General features: G+C 35.9%; 1 protein-coding gene across 2 annotated transcripts in view; it reads right to left on the reverse strand.

Annotated features, from left to right (window-relative positions):
• Positions 1-23507, reverse strand: part of Capr (caprin family member) — a 67964-nt gene that overhangs the window by 38680 nt on the left and 5777 nt on the right. For both annotated transcript variants that reach the window (XM_069821583.1, XM_069821582.1), the window contains exons 2-3: positions 14592-14834; positions 2027-2188 (exon numbers count right to left, since the gene is read on the reverse strand). In XM_069821583.1, the coding sequence (XP_069677684.1) occupies positions 2027-2188; positions 14592-14834 (405 nt within the window). The remainder of the gene's footprint in view (positions 1-2026; positions 2189-14591; positions 14835-23507) is intronic.

Below are 23507 nucleotides of genomic sequence, written 5' to 3' on the forward strand. Positions count from 1 at the left end.
CACCAGTAATGAGTCTGAGAGCTTGGTTCTGAACACATTCTATTTCGTTTATGAAAGGTGAAGTAATTAAAATTTCTCCGCAGTACACCAGCACTGGCTGTATAAACATTTTGTATGTAGTGTTCAAAGTATTTCTAGAACATCCCCAGTTCTTTCCTGCTAGTCTTTTCAGAAGGGAGAATCTTTTACGAGCTTTTTCAGAAATATATTTCAAATGGTTGCTCCATGTTAACTTACTGTCGAAAATAACTCCAAGATAATTGGATCCATAAGTCCTAGGAAGGTGTTGGCCATTGTATTGGATATTGAATTCTCTTTCTTTTTTACCAAGTGAAAATATTTGGTAGTTAATTTTGCTTAAATTGAGTGTCATCAAATTTGATGTATTCCATTCATGTAGTTTATTTAGAACTTGAAGAGCAGACTTTTGAATTTTGTCCCTGTCTGTGAGCTCTGGAAGTCCACAAAACTATATCATCTGTAAATAGCAGGAAGAATACAGGAACTATTGTTTGTTACCTTCACTGTTGATAATTCTGCCCCTTACCTCATTTACCCTCTTGAATGACAAGCTGTGTCTGAGTCACAAAATCTGCAGTATGGAGGAAGGTTATGATCTGATACGAGACAGAAGTATAGAAGATTAACTTGTACATAAATACAGAGTAGCCCAAGTAATTTATACATTAATACAGAATAGTCCAAGAAAATGTATACACTGTTTGTTCATCAATAACATTGAAACAAATAGAGATAGAATTCTCGTTTTTGGGAAAATTGTAGCTTAATGTAGGTGATAGAAGTGACCACCATCAGCATCAAAACACTGTCGATGACGCTGAAATGCTCCACAAGCTACATTCTGTAATGTGTTTAGTGTGATAGCTGCTCATGATATTTTGATTTGTTCTTGTAACACATCCAGTGAAGCTGGCTTTTTCTGATGGACAACATCCTTTAAGCTAGTTTGTTTACAGTGAACATCGCTGGTGATTATAAACATTGGCAATGATCGTCAGGAAGTGGCTTCTTTATCAGCGTAGATCGCTGTCAATTCTCATTTGTTTTGCTGCCATAACTCGATTCAATATTTCTACATGTCCTTCTCTAAATATCGATTATTGAACATGTATGTGGTGATGTGCGTCCTGAATTTGCTTCAGAAGCAACCTCCAGCGATCTGCGTTGCTCCAACGACCTACGTTAGTGATAATCTCTGTAAAGAAACTGTGCACATTCATTTTAACTGCCAGCAACTCCAGGTGCCAATCACCAGCGATGTGCATCCGGCGATAATAGTCCTAAACAAACCACAGCTTTAGGGTCCCCCAGTGTAAGAAATCAAGAGGTCCTGTTTCGTGGACGAGCAGCCTGATGAGCCCCAAGTCCTTCCTGATCCGTTGCATCAGCCCTTGATAGAGTCAGGTCTAATCTGCACACAAGCATCCCAGTAAGCCCCAAGGGCCCATAACTCCAAGCCCTTCCTGTATCAGCACCAGAAACCCGTATTATCCCCAGTCCACTTATATTATTGCAGATAGATAAAAGAGTTGAGTGTTGGTGGAATGATGTAGGGAAACTGAGGTATCCTGCGAAAAACCTCTACAACTTCTGCTTTGTCCATCATAAATTTCATCCTGATAGCTGGAGATTGAACATGGAAGACCAGCATGGTAGAACTTGAGCCATAGATGCAGCACTAAATGTGTGTTACAGAGACTTTACATAATTCAACAAAAGTGGTACTTTATAAGTATACAAAAGACACCTCAGCCCACAAACAAAGATTCACAAAGACTAAAATTCCCCAGAGCCCTACTGTTCCGCACTCCTAACCAACACACAAGTTAACTGGACTTTCGAGCCATTTGGTACATGCATATTGTGAGATAGCAAGGAAATAACTTCACTGTATTATCTACCTTATTAATGTTCGCACAAACAAATTAAGCATATCAAAGCAACAATATATGAGTTCACGGAACATCAAAATAAATGATATAGTTTGAAATAAAACAAAACATACCTGGAAAGGTAGCGCACCATCCTCCCCTCCATGTTTGGGGGAAACTTCGGTGTACAAGTCATCCAAATACTTCAGGTCTTCTTCAGCCAGTTGTGTTGCTCCATTTCGGCCTGCCAGAAAGTCCTCGCGAACACTCTCCTGACCCATATTTTGCAGGACATCCTAAAAATGAATTTTAACTAATTTCATGTTTCATAAAATAATATTACTGAGGAAAGTTTCTGTGGTACTTCTCTGTTACAGCACACCATGGACTTATATTAAATATTGAGTAATCTACTAGATTAAGTTCCTCTCTTGGGATGAAGATTTCTTTATGCAGACAAATAGGCATTTAACACACGGAGTTACCTCATTTTCATTTCATTTATTACATTCCAATGACCTTACAATGCAGAACAAGTCAAAAGTTATACTTTTTCTTTTTTTTTTTTCGAGATGAGATGAGACTAAGGATTCGTCATAGATTACCTGGCATTTGCCTTACTGTATGGTTGAGAAAAACATCTGAAAAAAAGCCTTACCAGCCAAACAGGAATCAAACTCGAGCACAGCTCTAGATCAGCAGGCAATTGTCTCTGCCGACTGAGCTATGCCAGTATATACAATACACAGCAAGCAAAGTAACTTCAGGGTTACTTCTACTCCATACAGTGTCATAACAGAAAAGTACCTAATTTCAATAATCTTTAAAATGTATATGACATTTTTTTCAGAAGAAGGACATGAAGTTTCAGACATTGCAGTTAAGATACAAGCTGCAATGGCTGCATTTTTATATTATCGAGAATAAAAATATGGAATTAATATATTCAGAATGCATTAATTTTATGAATATTAACACACATCACACACTTTGTTGAAATATTAACTTCTGACAAATTTGAAGTCCCAACTACGATCATTATTTTCTGAATTCAAAAATTAAATACTATGACCACTGCAACAATTTTCTTTCAGACAGATATTTAGATCATTAATACAGTCGAACTTCGATATCTCGAAGTGTTTTTGGAAAGTAGTAATGCTTCGAGTTATCGAAAATTCGAGATATAGACAATATGGAAAAAAATTTCCAATACCATAAATAAATTGATGACAAGTATTACTGCTTAACTTTCAACAAAGAGAAGTTGAGGTTGTCCATAGACTCTTTCAATGCCTTTCAGGATGACTATTTTAGGAATAAAATTTGAAAATAAACATTATGTTCTCGCAGTGGTGCTATATACAGATACCTGCCTGTAGTGATTAACAGAGGATTAGCACTAACAGGTTGATTTCTGGAAAAGGAACTTTCAAAGGAAAGAAAATACTAATATACAATGCTTGTTAAAGTAATTGTATTTCATCACATTCAATTTTATTTACAGATGTGTACAGCACTGGACATGAGCAGTATGTTATAACTGGAACTTGGAAAATTCAGGTGGCCGAAATTTTCTTTCTGTGTCTGTACATAACTTCCATTTTCATCTTAAAATCGAGTTCAAGAATGTGTATTTCCTACTGGGAAGATAAATATTAATCGAGATACTGAAAAAAAAAAAAAAGTGATAAAGAAAAAATATTACATGTAAATTATATATGATTGTGTTGGAAAATTAAAATAGCTTCGAGGTACCGAAAAATCCGAGTTACAGAAAGTTGGACTGTATTCATTTTTGAGCAATTATTTTAAAAAGAAAGGAGAGGAAGAAAATGGAAAATAGCCTATTAGTAGCTTCTTATAGTGTCTGGAATAGCTTGTGCTAGTTGACAACTCAACGCTGGAATGCTGTAAGCCTTACAAATTACAAATACCTTATTTCCACTGATTAGAAACGATTATGCCAATTTGATATCTAATAATACATTTCTTTCTGGTGCTATTCTCACTAGCATAAAATATACTGGCAGAAAAAAATATTTTTTATAGCTTATACTATACTTCTTCTAAATTATCACTTAAAACGAGATTTCACTTCTCCTGCAATGTTGTCTGCATTTCTTTCAGTGTGACGAAGTTGCAACATTGGACACTTTGGCAAAGCATATCTCACAGGTGTTCAATAGGATTTAAGGTAAGCATTAGTGAAATTTGATGCGCACAATTTGCATCAAACTTGATGCAAGTATCACTGAAAATTCCTCTTTTTTTTTGTGTGTGTCTTAAAAAGTATTCCAACTTTAGAAAATGTCTAAAGAAGAAGTCTGAGAGGACAACATATGGAACAGAGCAGTTTAGAACAAGTCTTTGGTACCAAATCTTTATTTGCTTATTTCTCAAATGATTTTTTCCTACATCTTACATTATGTAAAAAGTTCCAGGTGTTGTACTTTTAGTACTTACTTACTGGCTTTTAAGGAACCCGGAGGTTCATTGCTGCCCTCACATAAGCCCGCCATTGGTCCCTATCCTGAGCAAGATTAATCCATTCTCTATCATCATATCCCACCTCCCTCAAATCCATTTTAATATTATCTTCCCATCTACGTCTCGGCCTCCCCAAAGGTATTTTCCCCTCAGGCCTCCCAACTAACACTCTATATGCATTCTGGATTCGCCCATACATGCTACATGCCCTGCCCATCTCAAACGTCTGGATTTAATGTTCCTAATTATGTCAGGTGAAGAATACAATGCGTGCAGTTCTGTGTTGTGTAACTTTCTCCATTTTCCTGTAACTTCATCCCTCTTAGCCTCAAATATCTTCCTAAGCACCTTATTCTCAAACACCCTTAACCTATGTTCCTCTCTCAAAGTGAGAGTCCAAGTTTCACAACCATACAGAACTGGTAATATAGCTGTTTTATAAATTCTAACTTTCAGATTTTTCGACAGTGGACTGGATGATAAAAGTTTCTCAACCGAATAATAACAGGCATTTCCCATATTTATTCTGTGTTTAATTTCGTCCCGAGTATCATTTATATTTGTTACTTTTAGTACTAGTGAGACAAAATTTTGCAAGCAAGTTAAGAAAAGCATGTGGGACAAGAATAGCTATTGTGTTTTGATTCAAAGGTTAATTAAGTACACATTTCAGATGTTTACTTATGTATTATTATAAATTGATACCAAATTTGAAAACTGTAACCATGGGGAATGTTGTCAGTCACAAAAAAATTAACACATTTAAAAAAATAACCCAGGGGATATTTTTTGTGATGTTATTAGAAAAAAAATTATTTTATAACTCCAACTATTTAACCTAAGGATTTGAAATGTCAATTTTCGAGGTAATTTATAAGAATGTGGGGTAAAAATTAAAAAAAAATTGGGTGAATAGTTTCAGATTTCTTAATTTCACTTATGGTGTACCTTAAATCTGGACTGCATGCTTGCCAGTCCAGGGTTGGTATCCTGTTGCAAAGGTAGTCTGTCACAGAGCGAGCAGCATGGAAAGGGTGTTGTCATGCACAGAAATGAAATTTTATGTTGTCTAAAAAAATGAAGGGGATTACACGATCTGCTAACATCTCCAATATATATCAGTGTGCATTCAGAGTGTCTCCATTGACAAAAACAAACTCCATCCAAGCCCCAAGCGACTCATCCAAGAGCAGTATCATTGCCCACTAAATGGTCCACAGTCCAGTTCCAGTGTTGATATGCAAACTGTTTGAATGCTGACTGATGTTGGTGGGTAAGCTGTGGAACAATTACAGATCATAAGGTAAAATTGGCTTCCTGAAGTCTTGTCTAACAGTCCTCTCACCCATAGTAATCTTCTTCACTGCTAAACTCTATTTCTGGCCTGTACATAGTCATGTGGTGATCTCATTAAGACATAGAGAACCAGAAACCTGTTATCTTTGGTGGTCGTCTTCCACAGCTTGATCCCAGTCATTTGTGGATGGTACTAAATTCATGGAATTGCTCCAGGACACGTTAAATGCTTCCAAACAATATACCGATGACAGTCGCAAAACAAATGTTTCATCCATCCTCAATCAATGAAACACCACTCGCGACATCTTCTAGACTAAGAGGTATCTTAACTTATCAAATTCGAAAGAGAAACTAAAGAAAAATATTGACTTGCGATAGTAAATGTACTACATATTGATGACCCACCAACTTTTTCTTCCCCTCATCAATTCCCGCAGTTTTATTACTCTCAAGGGTTGTTTAACTCTCAGGAAAATCCAAATATACAGCATTTTCTGGATGTTTTTGAAAATAAGTGCAATTAGTGTCCTGTACTTCAATCCATGTAGTTCATGTCGTACAATAAAATAGTTGTTTGTGGGTGTTTGTAATTTTAAAGCAGTGTTTTATATTGTGTTGCATCATTAAGAAACTATAGTATAAAACAGTCTGTTACATTAATGTATAATGTTATACAGTCAATTCTGGATATAGTGAACTCTGTTATAGTGAACATTCGGCTATAGTGAACTTAAATTGTTGCTTCTGACCTGCATACATTAAAAAGTACATTAATATTTTCGTTTATAGTGAACCCTCGGTTCGGTTATAGTGAACCTTGTATCCTGACAAATTCTTATTTGAGGTCAGACCTTGTATAAAATTGAAAGAATGTGTTGAGAACAACATTCTAAGTTTCTTACTCCTTTAGTCAAAGGACAAAGGTAGGATTAGCGATTCCTAGTAAATCCAGGCAATGCATGACGACCTTGCCTCACTCCACCATCAAAGGGTTAACATTCTGTTCTCAGGCACTCTACTCTACTGTTACTTCTAATCCTCCACCGTCAAAGGGTTGGCTTTTGTTCTCAGAAACATTTTCATCATGATTGACAGCATCGAAACAATGGAAAATGAAATTGCCTTCATTTATTAAAAGGGGACGGACATTATGTCCAGAGGTAAGATTTCAAACTCCATCAACCCTCTCCCAGTTTACATTAAGTGACCCGGGAAATTCCAAGAATGAGTATGCAGTCACACCAAAGCAGCATTTGTCATTTCTACCTGATTTAGCATTCCAACAGTGAATGTACTGTATAAAAATGTCGAAGGGAAGATAAGGCGAATATTACAAGTGACATTGAACATGGTCTTTCGCAAGCGGACTTGGGCCAACAGCATAGTTTAAGTAAGTCAGCTGAGAGTTACAGTATCCATTCCACAAAAATGAAATATTTTAAAAACATAAAATTTACTCTGTCACACGTTAAAAGTGTTAAAATTGTTTAAAAAGGTATTTACCTTCGACAGACGGCCCTTTTCGACGCTATTTGTCGTCGTCTTCAGTGTCTCTTGAACCACCACGAGTGGTTCAAGAGACACTGAAGACGACGACAAATAGCGTCGAAAAGGGCCGTCTGTCGAAGGTAAATACCTTTTTAAACAATTTTAACACTTTTAACGTGTGACAGAGTAAATTTTATGTTTTTAACAAAGTGTTAACGTGAACTTTAATCAATGAAATATTTTATTTTCTTGTTCACAGTTTCATTCATTTCTGTCTTTAAGGTTAGGGGAGAGACACTTCGGATATAGTGAACGAAATATGCAAGTATGCAACGGTTCACTATATCCGGAGTTGATTATACTCGTATTAAAAACATGAAGTCTTTGTACTTTCATAATCTCCAGATGTCATGCTTCTGTAAAAACTCACCTAATTTATTTTCTTATGTATGTGGATTATCACAGATCTACTAGTGAAGATTCACGAATTATATTTTAGGTGTCAACTTGACAATCAGGATAAAAACTAGTCTCATTCCTGTTATCCAAACTACCACAGAATAATAGGTTGAATGAAAGGTAATGAACACATCCATACCATTTGCCATTCCAATGGTATGGACGAACATTAACCCTCTATGACCAACGTATCCAAGAAAATAAGCATGCAATCGATTATTCCAACTTGCCATCTGCCATGTGACCTAGTGAACAGTGATTTTTTGTCTTTTCCAAAACCCCCTAAAAAAAATGAAGCTTAGGCGAACACATGATGCAGTCATTTACCTCTAGTTCCTCTCCTGACCATGAACCATCCCTCCTTCATCCTCACTTAATCTGAAAAGTCTCATTTGATATTGCCACATTGATAAAATCACTCTATAACTTCGGAATTAACTAAAGCTCAAGTTGAGCTATTTTCTTGGCTTCGTGGATGGCATCTCTTTTACAACCTAATACAAAATAACATCTTATACTTATTTACTTACAAATAACTTTTCAGGAACCTGCAGGTTCTTTGTCATCCTCACATAAGCCTGCCATCGGTCCCTATTCTGTGCAAGATTAATCCAGTCTCTATCATCATATCCCACCTCCCTCAAATACATTTTAATATTATCCTCCCATCTACGTCTCAGCCTCCCCAAAAGGTTTTTTCCCCTCTGGCTTCCTATCTAACACTCTATATGCATTTCTAGATTTGTCCATATGTGCTAAAATAACATCTTCCAGAAAATACAATCTATCATCATTCTTTGCAGTAAGTGAAGAAATGATTTACTGCAATTATTAATTTGCTAATGGTAGCATTAGGAAGTGACAAGAATGACATCTTTTTAGATTCATTCAAATTCAGTTTGAATGCCGTGCTTGTGCTTAATGGAAATATTTATCCATCTGCATAGTTGCTGCTTTTGTGTACTGAACATATGAAAGAAACATAAGACTGTATTACCCGACCATTCTGTTTGTTGCGTATATTTTACACAGCATGCTGTGGTTACATCATTTGTGCAGTACGATTGCTGACTTATTCTAGTCATAGACTATGTCTTTCTTCCACAGAGTAACAACATAAGGTTGCAGTGCCACTGTTTATATTTCACATGCAAAATGGTCACCTAGTATATTCGACGAAACTCTCACGTCAGCTGAAAAACAGAAACTGAATTGTCTTTACAACATTATGTGCAAATATTGTCACGAGACTGCAAAATAGACAATTACAGGAATTTGATGGAAGATCTATTGAGGAATCTATTAAGTTAATGGGATGCAATATGTTCTTCAGAATTCACTTCCTCCATCTGCACATGTTGCATAATTATTAATTTCCTATTGTATTCTTTTTCCATCTTGGATGTGTCCAGGTGGAACCAGATGTTCCAGAATCTTATAGACGTGAATCATCTAAGGCGATGTTTTTAAAAAAAGGTGAAAAAAAAAAAAATTTAAACTCCATGATACTACAGGGGCCAAGCCAAGTATCTGCCATCTAGTAGTAAGTTACGTTAACTACCAGATGGAATAGAGGTGCTGCATGGTCAATGCTGGAGAGTTCCCACAGGTGTTATCAGCCTCTCTTATAACTGGAGTGTGCCACTATCTTGGCTTCCCAATTTTTCCATTTAAGAGACTGGGTGGAACCTACTCTTTTTTTTAACTTATATTGATTATAATAGTTTTTAGACATTTCCATAGCTATTATCAGATTCTGCACACCTTGATTCACGATTTTCCTCCCCAGCTATATTACAACACGTTTTTTAAAAATCACATATAAACACAACTTGTGACTTTTTGCGAATTCAATTTGAACTCAGAAAAAACTGTAACATAATTTGTGTTTTCAAATGCAAATTAAAGCAATTTCTATGTTAAATTATTGCAAGATATTTGGGGGGGGGGGATGTAGATGAATTGTTCTAATGCTGCTGATTAAGATCTACATAACTTATGTCGAGAGGAAAGCTTGTGTGAATACTATAGATCACAAATTTCAGTGGCTTATTTTGTTACCTACAATAATAATAAAAATCACAAGAATTTTGATCATTCCTTCATGTTACTAATCTAGAAATGTGACTGCTGAAACTACGTGAAACATCATTTACATTTAAAAGTAATTCAATCAACTGATTGCTGAAACTGTACGCAAAATAAAATTTATAACTAGCAGACTTTCATTGTTGACTAGGAACCAGAAACTCCATGAAATATGAAACAGGAAAAAAGTTCCACATTCTTAAACTCACCTACAACAGAAAAATATAAATCTGGATAGTTACAGAGATGAGAGTACAGTAAACGTTCGTTAACCGAAAACTGGTTTAACTGAAATGTGTAAGTTGTGTAACTGAATTTTTATATTATGCTATGAAATACAATTTACATACGATGTACAGTACATTTATATTCTATTTATTTTTAATTTCAACACTTTATGGCCAAAATATAAGGGCAAAGTAGAAGAAGTTCTGAAGACAAGTAGTTGTAGTTTTCACTAAGGAGGTCAGCAGAATGCATGTGAGGGCAACAACATGTTCATGTGACTCAGGTAAATCTACCCCTAGATCTAAGCAGGCGTGATATTGTTACCAGAAAAAGATGGGAACAAAAAAAACTCGAAAGAAAAATTTCGGAAATTTTTTTAAAGAAATAGTAGAGAAACAATATTTATATATGGTAATACTGTATCTACTGTATGCATTGTATCAACTCTTTTATAATATGCATGATGATTTCATGTACATAACTTGAGTCAGTTTCTAACTTTTTAACTCTAAAAAGTGTATACATTTATCAACCAAAAGGGGATCAGCTCACTTTATTTCAGTTAACAGAAGTTTACTCTATGACGATGGCTTTTACATGTACTTAAAGACAATAAAAAACATTGAATCAGTTATCACTTGTATCACAGCTAATCTCGGATCAGTTATCACTTGCATTACAGTCAATCTTCCAATTTTTTCTACTTCGTTGACATAGAACACTTTTATCTTAGTTTTCATATTATGGTTGTGACGAAGATGATGTCATTCTCATTTTTATACAACCAGTTATAATGACAACCACAGCCAGACTGGCACTAACACGTGGAAGAGATGATAGAGAAATTTTACATAATCAACACCCCAAAGAGCCCTAAAACCTGCAACAAGTAAATCATTTCGAGAGGAGTGAGAGAGAGAGAGAGAGAGAGAGAGAAAGGAAATGGTTAATATCATCTGTGAGGCAAGGGATGGCATTTTTTTAATGATATCACTACTATAAAGATGAAATAGAGTACAACTGCATGCTGCTGATGAATGTATCATCATTCATGTCATTTTCTGTAGCCCTCTTACACAGTGAAGGGTATAGACATTACAGATAGGCTACACACTGTGAATACCCACAACTTAACAACCATAGCAACATAACATATTCTTTTCATGGCATGAGTCACATTCCAGGAATACGTTATGTATTTGTTCTCTTCCAATGACTAAGTTCACCTTGATACAGTGAATCATAAGACATGTGCACATACTGTGTATGTTAAGTAACAACGGCACAATTGCACAAAGGACATTAATGCTTGAAATTGTAATATTACTCACAGAAAAAATTCGATAAATCTCCACATGACATTTTATTAACCACCATTTTTTGACTATTCATATTGCTGGTATCGAGTGTTTTTGCTCTCTTTCACTGACTATGTTGACCTTGATATAGTGAATCAGAATACAGGTATGCACATCCATATTACATGTACAAAGTACGTACCACTGTAACACTTGAACAAGGTGCATTAATTCTCTGGATAATTTTCGAGAGAGATTCGAGTAAATTTACATATGATATTTTATTAAAAAATAAAATACAATCAGTATTCCATGTTAAGCATTCGTTCACAAGAATAAAATGTATTTACACCAGATTGTTACTGAATTAACCTACAGAAATTAAGACGTAATAAGATAGTAAGTTTATGGAATAAGGCAATCAGAAATGTAACTCAATCTGACTGCACAATGCTTTTTTTATGTGTGTATGTATGTATGTGTCCCGCGCCGGTTCGATTCCTCATGGGGGAAGAAAGTTTCTCATGAAATTTCGCCCAGTGTATGAGACTGGTGCACACCCAGCATCGTGATGCACTTGGGGAGCTACGATAGGTAGCGAAATCCGGTTGCGAATACCAGCTATAACGGCTGGGGGGATCATCGTGCTAACCACACGATACCTCCATTCTGGTTGGATGATCGTCCACCTCTGCTTCGGCATGTGGACGTGAGGCCAGTAGCCGGCTGGTCGGTCTAGGCCCTTCACGGGCTGTAGCGCCACGGATTATTATTATTATTATTATTATTATTATTATTATGTATGTGTATGTATGTAAAGCTCAACCAGACTGATTCAACATCATTTGGTTTCTGGCAGAGCAGTACAAAGTCCCCATAGAGGATTTAAAATTTACAAGTTTTTACAAACATTTAAATGTTCCCAATTCATAATAGAATTTTCCTCATTACAGACACACTGAGGTGATGGTAAAATACACAGTTTATATAATATCCGCCAGGCAGTCGTGTCCTGTGGCAATCCTTATGGCAGATACAGTTCTCTTTATGGAGATGACTTGTCAACAAGATCAGCCCATTTTTTGCCATCACTCTTTATTTGAAGATCTGAGAGAAACTCATTCTTAAATGAGTGGTTAACTAATCGTTTCAAGTTGTAATACGAAAGTTGGCTGGTCATCCGTAACAATATTTCAGTCCCTTTTTTTTGCTAGGGAGTCCGCAATCTCTTTCCCTAAAATACCAACATGCGAAGGTATCCACTGGAGGACGACTTGTAACACTTTGAGTGAGGCAAGGGATTTTCTGATCTCGACAACTCTTGATTTTACAGGATGAGGGAGAGATGCCACTTCCAAAATGGCAGATTGAGAGTCACAGCAATTGCTTTAAGGCATCATCATCGAAGTGCAACTGATACTGCCCTAGCAACTTGTAAAAGCTAAAGGCTTTATTGTAGATTCCAGCCCCAGCACATTCCTTGCTCTCGTAGCAAGAGCCATCAGTGAAGATCCACAGCCATCTGAACTCAGGATACCAGTCATTAAGAGCCTGCAGTATTATAGCCTTTAGTTCTGGAATGCAAGCATCTGTTTTCGTCAGATTCTCCCCAAAGTCAAGCTTGCTGTAATGGTTCGTGCATCTAAAGGACACTAATAGAGTGAGGTCTTCCTTGACATCAGAAGGGACATAGTTTCTTCTTAGTTTATTATTACAAACTTCTCTTATTAAAGGGTTGCCACAAGGACAAAATGATATAAAACAATTAAATTTAATCAAGGTTAACTTCACAGTAGAAAGTTGTAACAGCTTTTCTGTAATAGCATTAATAGAATAGCTTCATTCTCTAATTCCTCTCCATCTGATGACTAAGATATTAAATATTCAAAATCTCACATATTACACAAGGTCGGATTCTTTATTTCAATAAACATAAAATAGTAATATGTGTTACAAGAGCGGTATGTTGATGTTTTCATGTTCGAGGAAAAGATTGAAAAAGCGAAATGTAGTTGAGCTTTTTTAATTTCCGAGAACATGAAAACAAACATACCGCTCGTGTATCGTACATTATTTTGTGCGAAGATCGTTTATTACATACCTGAAAGAGGAATTTCTAATTAATTGCAATGAAATCTCCATCTTGGTTTCTGTTCGATGGCAACTTTTAAAAACTAAAATATCGATCTTCAACATTATTGCTATAAAATGTTTTCTGTGTTTACTACATTCCAGCAGGCCGTGATATGCATCTGTCTTTTTTTCCCCCCAGTCTATAAATGCGAAATTAAAACAAACGGTAAGGTTATGTAATGATTTATTTTTCATTTTAATATTTTAACAATATTATTTATATAACATATTGCAGTAATAACATCGGCATCTCGAATCTTGTTGATTTTTTCACGGCTTCCTTAATGTTACTTGCATTACAAATGCAGTAACTTTTGTGGTGTTGTAGAGTTTACTTAATTTTTGCAAATATTTAAAAACAATAATTAACAGTGCAAGTTAGGTGAAATTGCAGTGGTAAGTTTCCAATTTATAATTATTACTATATTAAACGTCTCTAAAAATAATATATTAAAAGCTTAAAGCAGTAAAATGAATATGGCGCTTAAGCGGTAAGAAGAGGGAAATTGTTAAATGTGTTACGTTGGGAATACTGAATGTGGTATTTCACACTTACCGCGTATTGGTTTTGTGCGGAAAGCAACAAATACGCACGATCTCGCACAAAAGTAATATGGTTATGACTTATGACTAACATTCTCAAGAAAAAACTGTGTACAATAACAGACCATCACGAATTCCTATGCTGTCATAACCGTGTGAGGCATGGCTAACGAGACAGACGGGCTACAGCACGAATTTGAGTCAAATGGTTATCTCGATTTAGTCATAGCCATTGTGACAATTACTTAATATAAATACATGTTCAAAATTTTAAAAAACAAAGTAACTGTTATATTAAACTCATGTTAAACGTACATTTATACATAACTTGTTTAATGTTGGCCATGTTAAGACTAAGAATGTGATGTTGTGCCGTAGCCTTTCTCATTAGCCATGCGTGTGAGGTAAGCTCGTGCACTCAATGCACTTTCCAGCTGATTAAGCACTATCTACACAAAACTGGGGATTATTCAATTTTTCGTTATCTTTTATTCAAGTTTAATTTCGTAACCTGGTGTGAATATCTAACAATAGGCGCAGTTTGAGGAGTTGTAATATGAGTTCATTAACAGTTCCCTTGCAAGCATGAAAGTTGTGGGCTGTAGTTTACTACTGCAACAGAATAACACTCTGTTTGGTGAACTGCTTTAAAGAGTCCACTCTCTGCACTTACCTGCACCATAAGAATCTCCTTGACCTTAGCCACTTCCTGTTGAGCCTTTTCTAATGCCTCCTTCCTTGCCTGCTTCTTGTGCTGTTTAGCAGCATCCACTGCAATTCCATTGAACTGTTTGCAGAGGTCACGAGCAAACTCGAGCGTCTGCTGGACCTCCTCATACTTTGCTACAGCGGCAAGCTGATCACTATTCAAGTCCTTTCCATTCTTTTGTTCCTCTCGATAAGATTCTATTTTCCTCTGTAAAGTTAAAAAGATACAAAATATCAATGCTGTATACTAAATCATCTGTAGCTCTCTGTATTCATATTTATACATGTTTCCTTCTGAACAACAACACTATAATATCCAACCCTTTGGTGCATTCTGTCCAAAATTTAATAGGAATCTTAAATCAACAACTGATTTACACAAGCAGTGGAATTCTAGAGCATAGCAGAAAAGTCAGGACAAAGATATGGAGAGCAAGTCTCACTGGGAGAGCCAAGTATCTTCACCTCTCTGACCAGGAATTAATCCTGGATTGTTGGGTTTGTATCCATGCAATATTTAGTTCAGATCTCTTTCTTAATTTTAAACAATATGGCAGCATATAATTAATAGACAGCAGGCAATAACTCACGAAAATCTGCCTGAAATAGTGATTTTGTCCAAATAACAAGGGGACATGCATCTGAGTTCTGTAACTTCTACAATTTTCATAGTATTTTCTTGGAATATTTACATAAAGTAACCATTGCTAAAATGCATTTCCATAATTTTTTTTCCAAATGTCTCCAGAAAAAATTTAATTATTTAAAAATAATTAGACAGGCTATTATTTCTAGTAACCATTTATTTGAGTCTGAAAAAGAAAGTTTAGTAGCATTGTGAAGAATGTGTGCTAGTTTTTTCCTGGCCAACGTAATTTATTGGTAAAATTTCTTTTAACTTTGATTATTATTTTTATTTTCAACATCACTGCCCGAGATATCTTAATTATAGTATATACACTACCGGTCAAAAGTTTTTCGATCAGCTATGAAAACGACTATATACTTTATTTCAATGCACAAACACATCGGAAAAACTAAATAGACCAACAAAATAAATATTTTCTCTCTTTAGCATTATGATATGATAGAGTATTCAAAACGAAATCCCTGTTTTAACCACAAATTCATAGTTGTGATAGGTGATCGAAAACTTCTGACAGGTAGTGTATATTAAAATGGTCCACCACATTGTAGTGGTCAGCATGTCTGCCTGCGAAACTAGTGGGCCCAGGACAAGTTGCTTGGTTGAGTTTTTTTCCAGAGTTTTCTTTCATTAAGAGCAAATACTAGGTAAGGCTCAGTGCTGGATCCTGGGTTCATTTCGCTGTCATTATCATCTTGATCCATCCTGCCTACTTTCATATCATATGTCATCCTCTCATACAGGGCTAACAAAATCCGACCTAATGAGTGCCCCAACTTCAGAACGTGATTCATCATAATTGTCACAAAGTAGGCAGAGACACAAATGGCTATACATATCAACATGTCCGGTGTTAGGAAGAAAAAAAAAGTTAACATATGAAAAATTCGATATGCTGTAGAAATATTACAGAGTTTATAAAGTGTACACTGCATATAATTATTCATATGGAATAAATTAATTTCTGACCTCACTAGAAGCTTCCTGTCCAATTATAAGTAAGATTATAACTTTCAGACGAATAACAGTAAAGTTGAAAATAGCACTTGTAATAATCACAGAACTGCACTGTTTAGTAACAAGCTGGAGGCATGAAAATCGCATCATCTCTGTGAGGATTGTATTGTCCCTTGCAGATAGACAGGACAACTGAAGTATGATGCTGAGTGGTACTCGCCTAACTACTTAAGGAATCCACAGATTCATTGCCGCCCTCACATAAGCCCACCATCGGTACCTATTCTGTGAAAAATTAATCCAGTCTCTACCATCATATCCCACCTCCCTCAAATCCATTTTAATATTATCCTTCCAACTACGACTCAGCTTCCCCAAAAGTCTTTTTTCCTCCGGCCTCCCAACTAACACTCTATATGCATTTCTGGATTCACCCATACATGCTATATACTCTGCCCATCTCAAACATCTGGATTTAATGTTCCTAATTATGTCAGATGAAGAATACAATGTGCGCAGTTCTGCATTGTGTAACTTTCTCCATTCTCCTATAACTTCATCCCTCTTAGAACCAAATATTTTTCTAAGAACCTTATTCTCAAACATCCTGAATCTCTGTTCCTCTCTCAAAGTGAGAGTCCAAGTTTCACAATCATGCAGAACAAGAAGTAATATAACTGCTATTGTCATTAAAACTGAAAATAAAAGTATAGAAAAACATAAAAGTGAATGACGAATCAATGAATCCTGTGTTATACAATGGATAGGCTACATGAAGTAAAGTTTTACATTCATTGAGAAAACGCTGTGCGCAGCAGTATTCCTTTGTTTACATTCTTTCTACATCTTCAGAGTATATGACAGTAATTTTCATTGAAGGTTCGAATTAAAAAATGTAACTTACCAGTAGTTACAATTAAAAAAAGCACATTAATTTTTCCTTAACATGTTAACTATACGTGCCACTATAGAAGCTGGAGAAAATCTCAGAAAAAAAAAACAACAACAGATATTCAGTCCAAGCAGGATTCGAATCCATGCCAGGGCAAAGTCTTGGATCACGATGGCTCCTAAGAATAAGATATTAATAGTTTTCCTACAAGGCAGATCGAACATGTTGAAAGGATGCACAATAACAAACCCCAAACAACTAGACACATACAGAGCTGCAAGAAAATGTGACAGGTCGTCATCCACAAGAAACATGAAAGGACTAATTGAGGACCGTTTTTGAAAAACTTGCTAACTGAAAAAACTAAATTTTACAGGATAGACAAAACACTATAGTAAGCAAGTTTTGCTGTAACTCTCACTTATAGCAGAAAGCAAGTTTTGAAAAAACGATCACACTTTGACACACTACAATGAAGAGAAATAATCCAATTTTACTAAGACACCTTGAACATCATGTAGAGGCCTGCCTTATGATAACGAATCCATCAAAATCTCAATTTTGCAAATTTTGCAGTTAGCAAGTTTTGCAAAAACGGTCCTCAATTCTGAAAAGCTTGGAGATAGAAAAGATCATGTAAGACTAAACAATGATAATATTAACGAAAATATCACACAACTCAAAAAGAAACACTAATTATTTTCGTACAGAAATTACTATCATATGTAAATAATTGAAAATTCTTATGTATTGTACATTTTCTCGTGAAACACGAAGTCCTGCTGGAAATGTTTCTAGAGTTTCAGATGAAGTCACGTACAACAACGGAATAAAACTAAATAAACAGCAATGAAATGAAATACATTTAAATATCACGAGGAGCAGAAAAAGAAGGGACATTACCCTCTTTAAAGATTCGCAATCTATCACTAACATTAGTCATTCACAATCATATGTCTATGTTGATTCTGTAAAGTTTTTAACTCTTCAGGTAAACTCTCCGACTTTGGCAAGAAATTGCAGATATAAATAATTGATTAAATGGCGATCTTACTCATGTTAATTGTGTAAGCATGTGCGGTTTACAGCTGTTTCGGTGATTCTTCACACCATCCTCAGAGCCTACTAGATCTCGGCATCATCTCGAACTTCGCTGCCTGTTGTGTGGGTGCGTTCGATTGTTGAAAAGTGTTGAAATGTGGTGTCAAATAGTGTGTTCTGAAATTGATCTGTGTGTTGAGAATTTGATCAGGGTGCGTTTTAGTGTGTCTGTATATTTCATATTGTTCTAGTGTGTTGAGTTTTTGGTTTTTGGGTTGTATGTGTAGGATTTCCATATCTGTATTTATGTAATTGTATGTGTGGTTAGCATTAGTTATGTGTTCGGCATATGTAGATGTATTGTGTCCTCTGGTTATTGCTTTAATGTGTTCTTTGTATCGAGTTTGGAATGATCTGCCTGTCTGTCCAATGTAGAAATTGTTGCAACTATTGCATGTGAGTTTGTATATGCCTGTGTGGTTGTATTTATTTGTTTGTGTTGTTTATGTGTTGAGATGTCTTTGTAGTGTGTTTTCTGTTCTGTAAGCTGTGTTGTATTTCTGTTTTCTGAATGAGGATGCGATCTTGTGTGTTTTTGTTTTCGTATGTTAGTGTGATGTATTTCTTGTGCTCTTGTGTATTTTTGTGTTTGTTGAGTTTTTGTTTTGTCTTCCTTATGATGTTGTCTATTATGTTTTGGTTGTAACCATTTTCTTGTGCTATGTATTTGATTGTGTTCACTTCTTCATTGAAAGATTTAACATGAATTGCAGATAATTTCGCCACTTATTCTTTTTGCTTTCTTCTTAGAGTATAAACAATATATTGCAATACCACAAAAAAACTGATTCCTACATTTTCATGGAAACATATTTTGAGCACCTCTACCCCTGCATTTGTCTCCATCCATATGTATACAATGTCTCCTAAAATAATGGACGAAAATATGGACAATTTTAACTAATTTAAATCAGTCAATTCATTCTCCAAGTAACCAATGTTCTTGTTATCACTGTACCACAAATGTAGGCTACCACATTCCCTCAGTTCCCAGCCTCGGCCACCAATTTAGATCTGAAAAACAGCAATCTCTTTCCCCTTGAGTATACTCAATTTAGGCTTTTATTATGATTACAATTTTCACAGCATTGAACGCGTGGTTCCATCGAAGGTAGAACTTGGCCCATATCCAAGTTGAAGAGTTGTGCAACCTTGAATTAACCTGTCAAAACTATTCAAACCTATCAGACCCAGCATGCGCAACACAATGTATAAAAGGCAGTCTATACAGCCACTTCATTATTTCTGTTAAACGTACATTATAAAAATACAATGTAATAAAGGCAAGCAAATAGTAAAAGTACCAATCCGTATATTCAGTCTGGCTGTATTCCTTAAATATTCATATTTAAACAAATAATTTAACCTTATACTCAGGTCAATGATCTTCACTATCAGAAGTAAGTTTCAAAGATGAAAGAATAACATGTAAGTGTGGAAACATGAATTGCATGACCATACTGAAGGTTTATTTGCCCTTCATTATAAAAGAGCATATAAATGTTTCACAGGTATGAATGAAGAAGCCAAAAGTAATCTAAGGAATCTTGTTACAGTTGCATTTAAAGCAATAATTCTCATCCAGGAGAGCAATGAAAGGTATTGTTGAGTGAAAGGAAGATGTGAGGAAATATGGGAAAACAACATATGTAAATCTGGAACTAACATTTTTGCACACTTCATTTATAATTGAAAGCTTCTCAACCGAATAATAACACGCATTTTCCATATTTATTCTGCATTTAATTTCCTCCCAAGTATCATTTACATTTGTTACTGTTGCTCCAAGGTATTTGAATTTTTCTAACTCTTCAAAGGATAAACTTCCAATTTTTATATTTCCATTTCGTACAATATTCTGGTCACAAGACATAATCATATACTTTGTCTTTTCGGGATTTACTTCCAAACGTAACTCTTTACTTCAAGTAAAATTCCCGTGTTTTCCGTAATAGTTTGTAGATTTTCTCCCAATATAGTCACGTCATCCACATAAACAAGAAGCTGATGTTCAATTCTAAACCCTCTGTTATCCTGGACTTTACTAATGGCATACTCTACAGCAAAGTTAAAAAGTAAATGTGATAGTACCTATTCTATTTAAATAAATTAATGGTAATGGTAATAATAATAATAATAATAATAATGGGTAGATTACATCACATATTCATTATGTATGAGGTCTCGCCCACCTCATTGAATACTACACGGCTACTATGAAGTAGCCAATATGTATTATTACTATTTAATACGAGAAAAATTCGTACCAGCACCGAGAATCGAACCCAGGACCTCTCAGCTCTGCACACTGAGCACTCTTTCCAACTGAGCTATGCCGGGACACGATCCCAGCGCCGGCCAAACCCCTCTCATAATGCTTTTACGGCCTTACTACCTGCATTTGAGACGATACAAGTCATATATGCAGGAGCGCAATGAGGTGGGCGAGACCTCATCAAAATGAATATGTGATGTATTAACTGTTAGCAGTTGTCACGAACTGATGTTGAATACGGCCACAAAGTCATTTAAATATGCGCTCCTGCATATATGACTTGTATCGTCTCAAATGCAGGTAGTAAGTCAGTAAAAGCATTACGAGAGGGGTTTGGACGGCGCCGTGGATCATGTCCCGGCATAGCTCAGTTGGAAAGAGCGCTCAGCGCACAGAGCTGAGAGGTCCTGGGTTCGATTTCCGGTGCCAGTACGAATTTTTCTCGTATTAAATAGTAATAATGGATACATTAGTTTCATTAATTCAGGATGTTCACTTCAATTAAAAAAAATACTTTTCAGACTTCCCCAGACCAACATTTTAGGCTTTTCTGACAAACCAATGATCTGAATGAAGAATGTTAAGCTCTCTACTCTGCACGATTTTTCTTCCAGAAAAAACAAAGCAAGAAAACTCAGCATCCACTAGCATTTCTCCACTTCCTGGCTTTCATTTTTCTTTTTAATTCACTTTCCAAAATTGAATGAACTTTCACAAGGTTCCCTTAAGGACATTATGTCCTACTTGAAGGGGGCAGGAGTGTTGGGAGATTAATACAAGGAGCAGCACAAACAAACCTGAAGGATTGAAGTGCTAGGACCATTGATTGAACCTCCTATAAATACAATACAATGCTTCTTCTTCTTCTGCCTTCTCAAGGAGGGGGTTATTTCCCATTCCAAAACCAAAAGTCTAACTATTGCCTTTGGTTTTCTAAGCTACTGTATTAGTGTTTTTACATGGTCGGATAACAAATACAATTCCTTTTAATTTGCTTTTATATTTACTTTACAAACTCCACGCAAATTACAAAACAATTTGATGACTGCTGCTTTAGACAAAGTGGAGGATAACATCTGCCAAAAGATCAATTTGATTTCTCAAAGAGAAATAAGAAAGGTGATGGGTAATTTCCTAAGCAGATGCCAGAAATGTGTGGAAAATGGAGGCAGGCAGTTTCAGCATCTCCTTGCATGACATGGGTGAGTACATAACTTTTAAAGTGCATTAGAACTTATTTGGTAACAAGTAAGTTAACTGCTGAACCACAGACTCATGTATTGCCAGCCCGTGGGAAGCAATATACCTGGGTAGCTAATCGGCCGGCACAATCCCTGCAACAGCTCTGGTCAGATGATAATTGGATGACCCAGTATCGGTATATAAAAATGTTTTGTGGTAGGGTATTATGAGCAAGATGTTATAATGAGACCTCGTACTTAGCTGATGATGCACGGATAAATTTTGAAAATGAAAAGCCACCGAGTAGATTGGGATAGTGGTGTGTAGAATTTGAAATAAGAGATTAAGAGAATGCAGGGCTTGTCGATTGCTTAATCTTAACCAAGACAGAGTTTGGAAAGATGGGGAAACATGATTATACGAATATTTCAAAGGTAGCAGATGCACACATTGTAGCCTGCTGCTCAAATTTGCATTCAGGTTATTTAATATAACATCAATGGGAAAGGAACTGGCCACCCTACCCCCCATTATATCCTGGCTTAGTTTCCTCATGAGCGATGCCTTAATGGTGTCACTTATAAGGTTTCAACCAGTCTTCAGACAGCTGACTAAACAATATAACATCACAATAGTCGAAGTGCGGCATCATGAGTGTCTGATCAAGGATTAATTTTAATTTATCAGAAAGAAAACACTTCTATCACTTTAGCTCCTCAGACCAATTTTCGGTACACATGTATGCAGCTGTCTAAGTTAGTTCTGTAGCGGATTTATGTACACATGCACACATCATGCGCGAATGCACAAAACCAGCCACAATTCGTAATCTGTGAGAGATATTTTCATGCAGTTTTTTCAAGTGTATTGCAGAGACTAGTTTTTAATGCCTTACGATTGTAGCCAATTATGTTTAACAATTTCAAAAACAGAAATAAAAGAGGTCATGTAAGTTTATTTCTATTAGGGGATTTATATACTGCTTCAGCACTTAGCAATGGAACATGTAATTCTTGATTAAGTGGTTAAGAGTGAATAAATGAATATATTTTTTCTTGTTCATTCCAGGTGGCAGTCCATATAAATCCTTAGGGTTTTCAGAGTCTAGCTGTATGGAATAATAGTATAATTTACAATTTTCTGTGGCATTATAACAATGCTATGAAAAAATTAGTTATAAAGGCTGAATACTAAATGCCGTCTTCGAAGACAAGGCCTGGATAAAGGATATTGTAGCAATGAAATTCGAGATAGGGAAAATCATGGTATGACGATTAGTTATGGAGATATTAGAGGCATATCCACAAGTCAAATGGAGTAACAGCCTAGTTACTTTTGATCCATAGTGCATAGTAATTGGAGTTAAATGTCAACAACATAACAATTTGACGTGTGTAACCTGCACCTCTCCCCAAAAATGGTGGGATTTCTTGGCTTCAGCACAAGAACTGCGAAGAAAATGACTGTAGCTGGTTTGTCTTCAAGTACTGTATCTGTTTCGAATTATGAAGTGGGTAAGCACGTGAGGTTCACATTGTGTATGTCAAGCAGGCACCAGTTTTCAAAGATTTCTGCATGACCCACCATTGTCCACCGTTGAACTAAATCCTATCAAACCTGTGTGTGCAGTGCTTGAAGTGACGAAAGTGCAATTTGGAAGTGCGAGATGTCTGACAAGGACATGTGGGTATTACAGATTGAGCTTAAACCCATGCATACAGAAGCGTTACCCACAAATATAACACTGGCGCCATTACACATTTAGGAAAAATCACAAGATAGGGCATTGGTTCCTATCTTATTTATGCTTGTTTTTAAGTGGTCTATT

This window comes from Periplaneta americana, chromosome 3 (genome assembly GCF_040183065.1).
Source record: "Periplaneta americana isolate PAMFEO1 chromosome 3, P.americana_PAMFEO1_priV1, whole genome shotgun sequence".
NCBI classification, from domain to species: Eukaryota; Metazoa; Arthropoda; class Insecta; order Blattodea; family Blattidae; genus Periplaneta; species Periplaneta americana.